General features: G+C 43.8%; 1 protein-coding gene across 1 annotated transcript in view; it reads right to left on the bottom strand.

Moving 5' to 3' along the window:
* PAPPA (pappalysin 1) overlaps positions 1-12,115 on the bottom strand; it is a 229,752-nt gene that overhangs the window by 68,375 nt on the left and 149,262 nt on the right. Inside the window, exons 11-13 of the mRNA XM_006267917.4 lie at positions 8,837-8,950; positions 7,547-7,682; positions 3,678-3,891 (exon numbers count right to left, since the gene is read on the bottom strand). Coding sequence (XP_006267979.2) covers positions 3,678-3,891; positions 7,547-7,682; positions 8,837-8,950 — 464 coding nt within the window. The remainder of the gene's footprint in view (positions 1-3,677; positions 3,892-7,546; positions 7,683-8,836; positions 8,951-12,115) is intronic.

The following is a 12,115-nucleotide window of genomic DNA, read 5'->3' as shown; positions in this document are numbered from 1 at the left end:
TTGGAGATTACAAAAAATGATTGGGCTTGTTAAGCCTTTATATATGGTTTTGTTCTTTGTCATTTCTTCTTAGAGGCAGAAAGAGCAGGAGAGAATTAAGAAAGGGGGCAACTTGTGCACTGAAAGACTTATATTGGCCCATGGAATAGAGAAATCTCTGACAGAGGGGATTTGTTGAAGGGCAGGGGCGAGGGGAGGGGATGGCTTGTTGTTGAGGAATGGTTTATGCTGGCTCAGGTATGCCAGGTCATGCACTTTTGTGGAAGGAGCTGAGGGTGCATGGTTTTCAAACATGTTTAAACAAACCATGGGTCAGTTATTCCAAACCTGATTATTGAACTTGGGGAGCAGAGAAGTGCTTTGGAGGTGCTGAGTTTTCTGGACTACAGCATTGGCCTGTGATATGTGTACAGCAGCAGAGATTTATATGTACATATGTATGTACTGCTACACAGACATAACTCAAAGGGGGTAAAAAATACAGCTCACCCTGAATAAGCCAATTCTTGGCCGCTACAGCAGTGTTGAAAGTAGTAAAACAAAGTTCAATAGAACTGGGAAAAGCCAATGTACTTCCTTCAAACTATAAAGTACACGCAGCGGTGACATAGTTATATAACAAAAAAACATGAGGTACCTGTGCTAGAGAACGACATAAAACAAGACACCGGTCCAAGGAAAGGGAAATGTATCTTCATTATAAACAAGGAGTCAGCAGAGAATTATAAAGCGGAAACGTTATGAAAGCAGGAATTCTAGCAAGTGAACCGGGGCGTCTGTCTTAGCTTCAGCACCGCGGTTTCCAGTACAGAACAAAACTGCAGCACAAGGCATGCAGGTCTTCTTGTGCCTGATGCATGCAGGGGTCTTAGGAAGAAGTCAGTGCTTAACAATAGTTATCCCTGAGAGGTATGTGAGACACTGCTCTGGCCTTCTATAGAATGAAAAGAAAATTAGCATGGTATCTCAGTTAAAGGCATAGCAAATGCTGGCTTTTTTAACAGTAGCCATGCTACTTACATTTCCAGGATGTGCATTAGGGAGCGTGTTGGGTGAATATATAAACAGACACGCATACGAGCCTGGTTTTCAATGTCCCTTACACAAGGCAAGCGAGGTGAAATGTCACTGTCGCCAGCAGAGCTCTACAGGTGTTAAACCAGCGCAATAGGAAAATTAGTTGCATGACATCGACTATGTATCTCTTTTATAGCACATCTCCGGCAGTGTTAGGCACCTCTGCCAAAAAAACTTCTGCAAGTTGCACAGGGAAAAACAAATCAATGGAAAATATGGGCCATAATTTAAGAAACAGGAGCACAAGTACCACGATGTTCAATAGAATTTGTGCCCCTGACCTGCATGGACTCTTAAACATCCCATCCAAAATATACACTTTTAAAAAGGAGTGGGAAAGCACATTTTATTCTGTTATTTGGGTGGTCTGCTCACTGACACATGGGAAAGATGCATTTCCTCTTAAGAGAACTTCTATGAGGAGATATATTCCTATTCTCTCTCATATTCAAAGTCCTTGCCCAAGCTCATAAGCACCTGTATCTAACTGCACATTCTCTCCAACCAAAATAGTGCTCTCTCTCAGAGGAGGGAAACAATTTCTCTTGCAGAATGAAGCTAAAAAGAGACAAAAGAAATGCCCGTGTTTATTGAAGGGACAATGACAAGCTGTTTATATCTAGGGAGCAAGTTTCTTAAAAAAGAATGTATAAATGAGATGAAAAGGACAAGGAGAGTGGGAGATCAGGGAAAACAGCTGGAAGCTGTTCAGACAAAGAAAGTGAGCGAAAGACGGCGTGTGTTTGTGTGAGGGGGAGAGACCTGCTGGAACTTTAGACCAGTCCTAACATACCTTTCCCCATGCTCTGGACTCATCTGCGCTATATCGTGGTGCCCCAGGCAGTCCCACCATAGAACAATTTGGATCCGTCCCAGCGGAGTCTGATCCAAAGTGCACTGAAGGCAACAGAAAGGCTGCAATTGATTTCAACAGGCTTTAAATTAGACCTTTGTTTCAAAAGCTTTTAGGTCCTTACATGAACTTAGAAGCTTTATACATAATATAGCATTTTTATCTGTGGAATGGATGCTCTACAGTTTGGCTACTTTGAATAGGTGAAGCTGTCATTTTGGGACCAAATTAGCTGAAGCTTTCAGTGGTTCAGTGTATCATTAAAAAAAAAAAAAAAGAGGTAAAAAAACAGTGGGCAGCTACTATTATTTATAATTATTAAAAGATAATAATGTATAATAGTAAATAATGTATTGAAAATATATTGCGAATTATAAAAAAATGTTTCTACAGGTTAGTTTGCTGGGAGTATGCATTTTTTGTATTGAGGGAATAACTTTTCTAGACACACGACACTTCCACTTTTACAATAAATAGTTCAATTACTACTGAACATTGGGGGGTGGGGAGAGAGCAAGAGAGAGAGAAATGGGGCCCATTTTTTCTGAGTCCTCTCAGCCTCCATGCTGCTTCTAGCTACCTCCTACCCCTGCATCTCCCTCTCTCTCTCTACCTTCTGCACTGGGATTTGGCCAGACTTCCACATCTCATCTGAAACTTGATCTTGCTGTCTTTGGGCCTCTGAATTTATACAGCTTATTGCACAGAATGATCAGACTCCTTGAATCTAGGTCAGAACACACTGACTGGATTGATTTCGCTATAGATATACTTTTCTTCCCTCCCCTTCCCCCTTCTCAGAATAAAAGCAGGTCCTGAAAAGCCAGGCCAGAATGCTATCACAAGCTGGACAGTACTCCTACAAGGCAGATCAGGGGCTTGCTGGGCAATTCAAACTAGCTTGTTTTACTGTTACTGGGTTTCCTGTTTGAATGTTCCTTGCAGCTTTGGGCAGGCTGAAGAAAATGTCTCTTTGAAAGGTTTTGCTAAATTTTCCCTGCTTGCTTTTGATGCCTTGCTGAAAGGATCCAGGAGATTGTGGAGAGAGAGGCTGTGAAAGGTCACCAGCGCTGTGGGATGCAAAGCGGAGATGGGGAGGGGCGGGTGGTGATCTATTGATCTGTCTCTAATATCAACAACAATAAAGCAGCAGCCATAAACTTATAGTGCTTTTCATCCTGGAAGGTCCCAAAGAGCTTTTCAGAGAATGGGCCTGATCCTAGAAGTGCGGAGGGCCCTTGATTAACTGAAGAAAACAAAGAGAATAGTATGCACTAGGGATTTATCACCAGGTGTTATGCATCTTGTCTTGCAGAAGCAGGCTAAATATAAGCATGGGAATCGCTTTATTCATCACAGAAGGGCAGCCATGTCTGTGGCCGAATGCGGTAGCTGTTTAACAGCATGAAGACTGCTTCATGCACAGCAATTTAGCTGAAGGGCTATGATGTGATTCGCTAAAGTGGCACCTTATTGGAGAAAGTATGCAGCATCAACTGGACACCGTTCCAGCTCATAACAGAAGAGAAAGGAGGAGGAAATAATTTACTAACAGTATCCCCTGTGGGTTAAATACGCCATCCATCCTGGTCAATGAGAACACTGCTGTTTTTACCAGCAACACAAAGGGGTCAGCAGAGTTCAGGCCCCTGGCCCCTCCTGTCTCTTTTTAACCTCTTGATCAGATCCACTGGAGCACGAAGTCAGTGGGTGGCTAGGGGAGAAGGAAGCAGGCTGACAGGCTCACCTCTGCTCAGCTGGGCTGTAGGTCTGTCCTCTCTGACAGCTGCTGATGGTGATGGGGTCGAAGTTGTGAAAGGAGCGCAGGGCCACCCCGGAGATGGCCACAAACTGGGAGTTGAAGCTAATCAGGACAGCCTGGGTGTGGTAGAAAGGGTGACTGAGGTCATGGATCACGGGGATAATCAGGGGATTGTTCCTGCAGCTCAGAACGTGGACACCTGTCAGAAGAAAGGCAAGATCAGAGGAAAGGGTTGGGGGGGGAAATCGGTTCTTTTCACAATGACACTCCTATGCTGCTGGCATTTGAGAAGCATGTCATCCTCATGGAAGATCCCCAGAGACCAGTTATGACAAACGTTCCTATAGGGTTTGTTTTTGGAATCATCCCACGGGTTTTTCCCCGTCCTTTAGAATCCTATGGAATGCTCCACACAAAGGCCGTGTCAGTCTCTCGGGTTAATTCTGCAGGCCGGGCAGGAGAACAATGTCTTTAGAGTCCTGTTACATTTCTATTGCACCCTATTAAATCAGAAGCAGCTACAATGACGGAAATGGAGTTACGCTCCTGTAAAAACACTGCAAGTGGGAAGACAGTTAGACCCTTTATGTTACACATCTAATTGTGCCAGCAGAATGGGGAGCTTTGTGCATAATGGGCAGTTTACCAGCGGTTTGTTTGCAGCTGTGTGTGTCATTACCCACTGGATGCAGGATATTTTGGACCCCTTCTGTGCATGCCCTAGCTTTTGTTTGTTGTTTGTTTTAAATAAAGTAGCTTTTGGCTTTTCCTTAATAGGACAAGAACGAGCTGAGTCTGGAGAGAAATACTGGCATGTGGTGGGTACGGTGAAGATTTAAAGGTGACCCTCTCTGACAAGAATATAAATCAAAGACTGTGGGGTCTGCCAAGGTGGAAGTGCCAAACAACTGCTGTGAGATACTGAGCAGCCTTCTCACCTCGTTAACTCCAGTAGGAGAGGAGGACAGGACACTCAGTAGCACTCAGCAGATGCTCAGCACTGCACAGTATAGGCCACTGACACAGAAAGACTTCAGTGGGCCAAAATCACTCCAGGAGTAACCCTATTGATTTCTTTTAAGTTACCACAGGACTACACCTGGCTGTAAATCCACTGACTCCAGATGGTTGTACCAAGGAGGGATATTGAGCCTTCTTTTCCAACCCTCTGTGGAATTGCTATAAGGATCTATTTGGCTCCCACTTCATTCACCTTGCTGGAGTTTCATCAGCAATGAATTTGGCCCAGAGCCTTTGGCCACACTAATACATTTATGAATTTGAAAATACGTTCTATGTGTGTGTTTAATTGACTCTGGGATTTTTCTTGTTTAGTCCAGCTTTCTTAACTCGAGAGAGAAAAAAAAGAGAGGACTTTTTTCCCCACTTGGAAAGGGATTTCCTGTGAATTAAGACAGACTTCTGATTATTCTCTTTAAACTTCTCCCTCCCACCATCTTTTTTTTATTTCCCACTTCTTCCTGTAATAAAAAGGGCTCTTTTCTCCTTTTGCTTTCTATCTGACCCTGGAATAACCTCACTGTCTGCTTGCCTCCCACAGGTCTTTTGAGATGAGCTCCCTGTGGAAAGGTGCAGGTTTCCCACTTAGGAACAGGTGCGGTTCAATCTTGAAACTCGCTCCTTTGGAATCCTTGGATTCCAAATGCCGAGGAAGTTTCTGTCTTCTCTGATGGAAAGCCAGAAAGTCCTGACTTTGTCTGAGGCTGTTTGTTCAGTTCAATCTCCAGCACTTAGATGTCCATCACAAAACAGATGACTGTGGCTTGCATGAACTGGTACTTTTGCTCCACACGAAGGGGACTAGGATTGAATGGGTCATGGCCAGTGAACTGTTCTTTCTCACCTAAAGGGAGCCAACCAAGACAGGAATGGTACATACAGGGCAAAGCAGCAGTGGTTAGAGCTAGTTGTCTGCTTGAACTGATTGCACAACTTTTAGCACCTCTTCCAATGTTTGCAGCATCTGAATCTTGGGAAATGCTTTTCAGATGCTCTCTCGCTACAGCCTGTGGCTAAGACTTCCTTCCTCATCACAGCCTCTGCTGTGCAGAACTCAGTGGAAGTTTTCCTTCATATTCTGAGAAGAGTAAAATAGCACAATGCAAATGTCACTTCTGCAACTGTCAGGCAGCATAGGGATACCCAAACTAGCTTTAAACTAGGGGCTTTTGGGTACCCATAACAATTTAGCTGTGGCAGCCCAGAGCTCTGTGCTGGTTGTGTTACTATGATTCGAGTGTGGACTGACTCCTGTTCTGCTCCTGACCTCTACTTAAGGCTCTCTGCCAGGTCTCATAGTACAAAGAGCACAAGGGCACAGAACGGGACTGACGCAGCCGACAGTACTCAGCCAAAGCAGCCAGTGAAGTCAACAAGGACCCCGACTGAGGAACAACTACTGAGCTGGGCCCTGCTTGTATCTCCCTTCCATTAAGCTAAAAAATCAATGTAGTCTGCTGGCCCCTGGAGAGGTCAGAGGGGCTTTTCCATCATGAAAGCAGTGTCTTAAGTATGAAGATTTGCAGGCGTCAGTTTGGGCTGTGCCAAACACATGTTGCAATTTTTTGAAGGATTTCAAAACTTTGCCCTTGATTCCCTTTCCTGCTTCTCTTCTCTCTGTCTGTCTCCCTCCAAACAGTTGTGTGTCAGATGTTAGTTAGCAGGGCCAGCTCAGCTTTCATTTATTTTTCAGAGGGTAGCAGCTACAATCCTACTACAAGTCATTCCCCTGGGAAAGGAGGAGGATGCTACTGACCCAGAGTACTCAAGGAAACCCATGCAGCTAAGACAATGGGCTTAGCTATTTGAGTTGCATTCAAATGCAAAGGGAAGTCCAATATATAAATTCTTCCATGCTCCTCTCAAAATGAACCCTTATAGGCTTCCTTTTGATTCATGCCCAATCAATGTTACAAAGTTTAAGTTATGAGTGAGATAACTGTCCAGCACCCCTTCACTTGCCCTGGTCCCATTCTCTTCCTCTTCACAGACACAGTGGTGATATGAACTATGCAGCCCCCGTCAAAAAAAAGAGAAAAAGAAACTTGATTCTGGTTTGTCATTATATTTTTGTTTGTTTTAAATCAAATTAAAACTAGCATCCCCCAGGCATGAATATCAGGGACCCAGGCTGGGTTCAGAGGAAATGCTATCATGGATTCAGTGAAAGTACACTGAACCAAAGATATTCTGGCATTTTGATGATGACACGTTATTTTGTTGAAAACTTCTGACTGAATCTAATAAGAATATAAGAAGGTGGGAAATTTGGAAGGGAGACTGGAAAAAGCAACCCCTTATACTCCAGTCACCACAGCACCTTGGGAAAAGAAATATATATATAAACAGCAGGGGGACTTTTTCATATATCAATATCTATATGTAAATATCTATATAATGTTATCTACTTATATAGCAAGAGCCACTCCAAAAGAGGCATTACAGCAGATGCGCAAACCTCAGGATGCAGCATGCTAAATTATTTTGGAAACCTGCCTGTAAATGTGACTAAAGGAGTTGCTGGGGGCAGAATACTTTTGCAAACATGGTCCTTATTTTGGTGCCCCAGGGAGTTAAACATGTCTGAGGATCTACCTCACAGGGACCAATTGCTGAACAGCCTCTGGGTAAAATGACACCAAAACACACTCAATAAGCCCCGGGTTTTAGAGATTTAACAAAAACTTTCACTTGTGGCTTTCTGCTCCAGTGACCCCAGCCTGATGCTGGAAAAGCTGAGTAGGAATACCCTGTGAATGGGGTTGGAGTGGATGGAGGAAAGAGAGGAAGCCTATGAAAGAAGAAAGGCAATGCTCAGTGGAAAACATTCTCACCGAGATCATGGCTTTGGTCCTTGGTGTCAAACAGTTGCACATTGATGGTTTCCTGCTTCTGATCCAGATAGTATGTTCCATCAGTGACCAAGTGCACAATCACTGCAGCAGCTACCATAGGTTGTGAAAAAAACGTCTGTGAAAGAGAGAGCGAGCAAAGAGGATCAGGTGCAGAACTGAGCAGCTTTATGCCTTTTTAAATGCAATAGCCAAAACAATGCATGTACAATCAACATTTTTATCACCGGCCACAGAAAATTTTCTCTTCCATTCTCTCCTTTTGCCCAGCCATGTCCGTCTCTTGGGGAAAATGTAAGGCACTAAACTGAGGACCTACAGTTTTAAACACATCAGATGCTAAGCTACTGCTTGAATCAGGCCACTTCTACATGCCGCAAAATTGGCTTTAAAGTGACTTAATGTCCTTTTGCACTGCTTTAATGGTGCAACTGTTTGCACATGTTGGCAGAGTAATGCGCTTTAATGGCGGGCTGTTTGCTTGTGTCGGCGGCGTAATGCGCGTTAAATGACTCTGGGACGCAGCAAAATAAAACATGTCCAAGATGGTATAGTTTGCCATGGAGGGAAGCATTGGGCCCTGTGCAACTCAGGGGCTGTCCAGGCAGGCTCCACTGGAGGAAAAAAAAAAAAGTGGCAAGCCTGATTTTTTTCCCCCCCCGCCAGAGCCTGCCTGCCTGCCTGAGCTGTGCGAGGGCCTGGTGCTTCCCTCCACAGCTGCAGTGCCCTCCGGGACCGCATAGGTCGGGTGCTTGCAAGTGGGTGCTGCCTGGGGGGTGCTGCCACTGCCATGGAGGGAAGCACCAACGCTCCTCCCCCTGCAGCTCAGGGACTGCTCGGCCTGTTGGCAGCTTGTCCTCCCCTCCTTGCTGCCGGAGAGGCAGGAAAGGGTCAGGCCCAACCCTTGTGTACATGCCACGGGGGTTTACTTCACCCTAAATTGAAGTGGTGTTTTTAAAGACTCAATGCTTCAATTTAAAGAGAATTAAACCGAAGTACACCACTGTGGCATGTACAAATGCCCTTAGACGTATGGCTCTATAGCAGGGCTCTGTAATAGCTCACATCCTCTCTAGCTCAAGACCAGAGTGGGAACTAGCAATATATTCTCAGCCATAGGTTACATGTGTGACCTTTGTATTATTCATACACATGGTAATTAAAAGAAAATAAAATGTCTGCCCTGGGAAGTGTTTCCCTGCTGGAGAATCTCTGAACTAGACAGAGGAGAAGAAGACTTCAGAATTGTACTGGTCACTGTGCACCTCTTACCTTGAGCCAGAAAATGGTCTGAGCTATATGTGAATACTGAAAGTTGGCTGTGCACGGATACCAAGCATACTGAGACACCCCGTCACTCAGGTCAATCACTTTTGTTCGGCACACCTGGACCAAAAGAAAGGAAGGGGAAAATATTAAAATAGATTCAGGTTCCCATGTAAAATAGATATATTATTTCCAAGTGGTAGATGGGCTCATAGACATGCTGGAATAACAGTGAAAACAACTGGAAATGACACTTCCAGTACCTACATTTATTCATAAATCATTATCTTTAGGTTTTCCCCTCATTGGTCTTTTCCAAACTAACCCATGAATGGGAATGAAAGACTCACAGTAGTAACAAGGAATGCAAAACTCTTAAACTCTTGGTTCAGAGATGATACCTTTTATTAAACCAACTAAGAAGTCGCAAGAAAAATAAAGATTTTTTTTTTGCGATTTCTTAGTTGGTCTAATAAAAGGTATCATCTCTGAACCAAAAGTTTTAGAGTTTTGCATTTCTTTTTGTCTCAGCCCAACACAGCTACCAAATACATCCCTGAAACAGTGGTAACAAAACATTCACAGCAGGGCTAAGGGTGAGGTTTTCAAAGTGCTCAGCTTAGTTTTGCTTTCATTGAAGTCAACTGCTATCTCCTTCCTTTGAAGTCAGAGCACTGGGCACTTTTGAAAATCCCACACTAAAATGACAGGCAGACAGACAAACAGAAAGATGGATTGCAAAAAGCACTCCTTGGTAACCACGCACTGTGTCCTTCTATTTAAAACCTGCCTGTTCCTAACTGTATCTAGCTGGCCTTCTCTCTGGGGTGGCTACAGACTGCCCAGTGAAATTGCAAAGAAGTGCAGCCAGGAATGCACTTTGTCCACTTTGTCCACTTTCCAACTCAGTCTTGTTAATCAATCTTCTTAATTGCAATCACCTTATTACATCCACCAGCCATCCCAGCACAGCCAGGTTGAAGAAGAGACTGCAGTCCCACTGACTTATGCACAAAGCTCTCTTGTAAAGAGGAAGCATGGTGAATCTTAAATAATGGGAGAACTGTAGCACAAGCATGGAAGATATAGAAAAGGTGCCAGAAGATATAAGGTTGGAGTGTTGTTGTAGCCGTGATGGTCCAAGTAATGACATGGATTTCCTCTTGCAGCACTGCAACTCAGCAAGGCTGTTTTTAAAATGAAAGCACACGTCTGTGATGCCCCAAAGCTCTGTCCCTGGAGTGCAAGCATGGCCAGACTGCAGCACTTTGAATATTAAAACCACAACTGAATTGGTAGGATGCCTTCCATCTGAGGCTCTCAGTGCACTTTCAGGGGTATTAATTAAGCCTCCCAAGTCCTTGGCAAACTGAGTAAATGACATTCTTATCTTGTGAAACTGAGGCACAGAGAGAAGAAGAGTTTTTCTTTGTGGTGGTCACACAATAAATTGGTTGCAGAGACTAGAATACAGTCCAAGAGGCCAAGCCTGCCCCCCCCCCCCCCCGCCCTCCGTCCCGACTGTGTTAACTGCTTCACTACTTTTCTTCTTCCAAAAAGGATGCTAAGGCCTTGCCTCGGCAAACCCCTTGTCTGGGTGGAGCTGCATTCCCTTGGGTGCAACAGCAGATCTGATTGCAAGACTTGAACTAGGGCCTAAGCTGCAGATCCCGCTGTAAATAACCCATTCCCAGCGATGAGTGCATTGTTCCTGACAAAAATGAAACAAGAGGATTAGCAGAGCTATTTTGATAGTGAAAAATACAATGGCTGTTCAGTAGTGATGCACAGAGCTCCGTGCCGTGTCTCTGCAGGCTAAATCAAGGCAATGCTAAAAGGGCTTGAAATACTCAGGAATGGAGCAATCGGATTGGCCAAAAGTGAGGTAATGACTTCTATAATTCGAATCCCGAAAGGCCCAGTGCAGAGGAATCTATGGGCAAAACATAAATCAGCTTTAATGGGCTGGAAGAAGATTTTTAGTTTATTTATTTTTTTAAAACAACTGGGACCAAGCTTCATTGAGGCTAGCCAGTGGATAGTGTTACATTTTACAACAGTGCAAGACTTTACATAAACTATCTTTGGCATTTGAAATCCAGTCCAGCAATTCAACATGTAGCATTTCGCAATTCTCCTTTCTTGCATTTTCAGCAGCCCCTCGCTCTTGTTGGGAGTGTGTGTGGTGTGGTTTTTATTTTAATACCTACTCAGCTAGGGAATTTAACTTGCCCACATCTGCAAGTTATATGGGCACAGACCTTTTTGACATGAACAAAGGAATCATTAGTTTTAATATAGTTTTGTTCTCATTCTTGTCTCTCCACTAACACTATCAACCCAAAGAGCTGGTTGAAAGAAACAAGAGGACTGGGGTTTGGCTCATTTTAACTGCCACTTGGGTGAGATGGGTAAGAACAAGTATTAAGACCTGGCCCGGGCCTTCACCAAAAATTTGATCCAAACCCAAAACAAACTGCTGTTGAGGTACAGAAAAGCTCTGATAACTTTTAAATACCTCATTTTCAAATGTTGGGAACCTTTACGCTTCCCGTTTCTGTCTGAGACCATGGGGAGGAACCTGAACACGTCACAAGAAAGCCCACTCCTTGGGTATTTCTAGTTCAATTTTGAAAACTTCAGAGATCAGGCTAGTGTGAACAAGTGTGAGCAAGGTTCAGATAAGTTCACAATCTGAGATAGGTCCTAGGCTGACCCTTCCCCACTCCTTTAAACAATTCAAAACACTTCTGGGGGTGTCTAATTTGGAAGCCAGCTATGATTGTGAGGGGTCTAAAGCAAGTCTAACTAAGACTACAGAAGTGTTGTCTGCACCAGCTGTACAAGTTTCAGCACTGAAGTTATGAGTTTTAAGCAAATTTCTCTAGTGTGGACACATTCTTAAGGCTTTGGCAATAACAGCCTTATTAGATCAACCATCCCACTCACTGACAGACTTTACCATCTCAAAAGCCCTTCTAAGCTTGCCTGGTAAATGCATACCCTTTGCATGTCCAACCCATAATGATTGCCAGAATACACCTGAAAAAAGTTCATTAATTACTTGCTAGAAGCATTTTTCACACTTCTGCTTTTCAAGCATCATTGGAAGAATAAAGAATAGACAACAATACTGAGGTCATTATTATTGGAAAGCCATTATTTTTAAGCTACAACGGAGCAACACAGGGTAGCAAAGTATGCAAGGAAAAAGGACATACACACAGAAAGAGAATGGGACAGAGGGATGAGGAGATGGAGCATGACTGCATCCCCTAACTTTGC

The sequence above is a fragment of the Alligator mississippiensis genome, chromosome 12 (genome assembly GCF_030867095.1).
Source record: "Alligator mississippiensis isolate rAllMis1 chromosome 12, rAllMis1, whole genome shotgun sequence".
Lineage (NCBI taxonomy): Eukaryota > Metazoa > Chordata > Crocodylia > Alligatoridae > Alligator > Alligator mississippiensis.
Note: the sequence above shows the minus strand (reverse complement) of the source record. Positions and strands in the feature narration are given on the sequence as shown.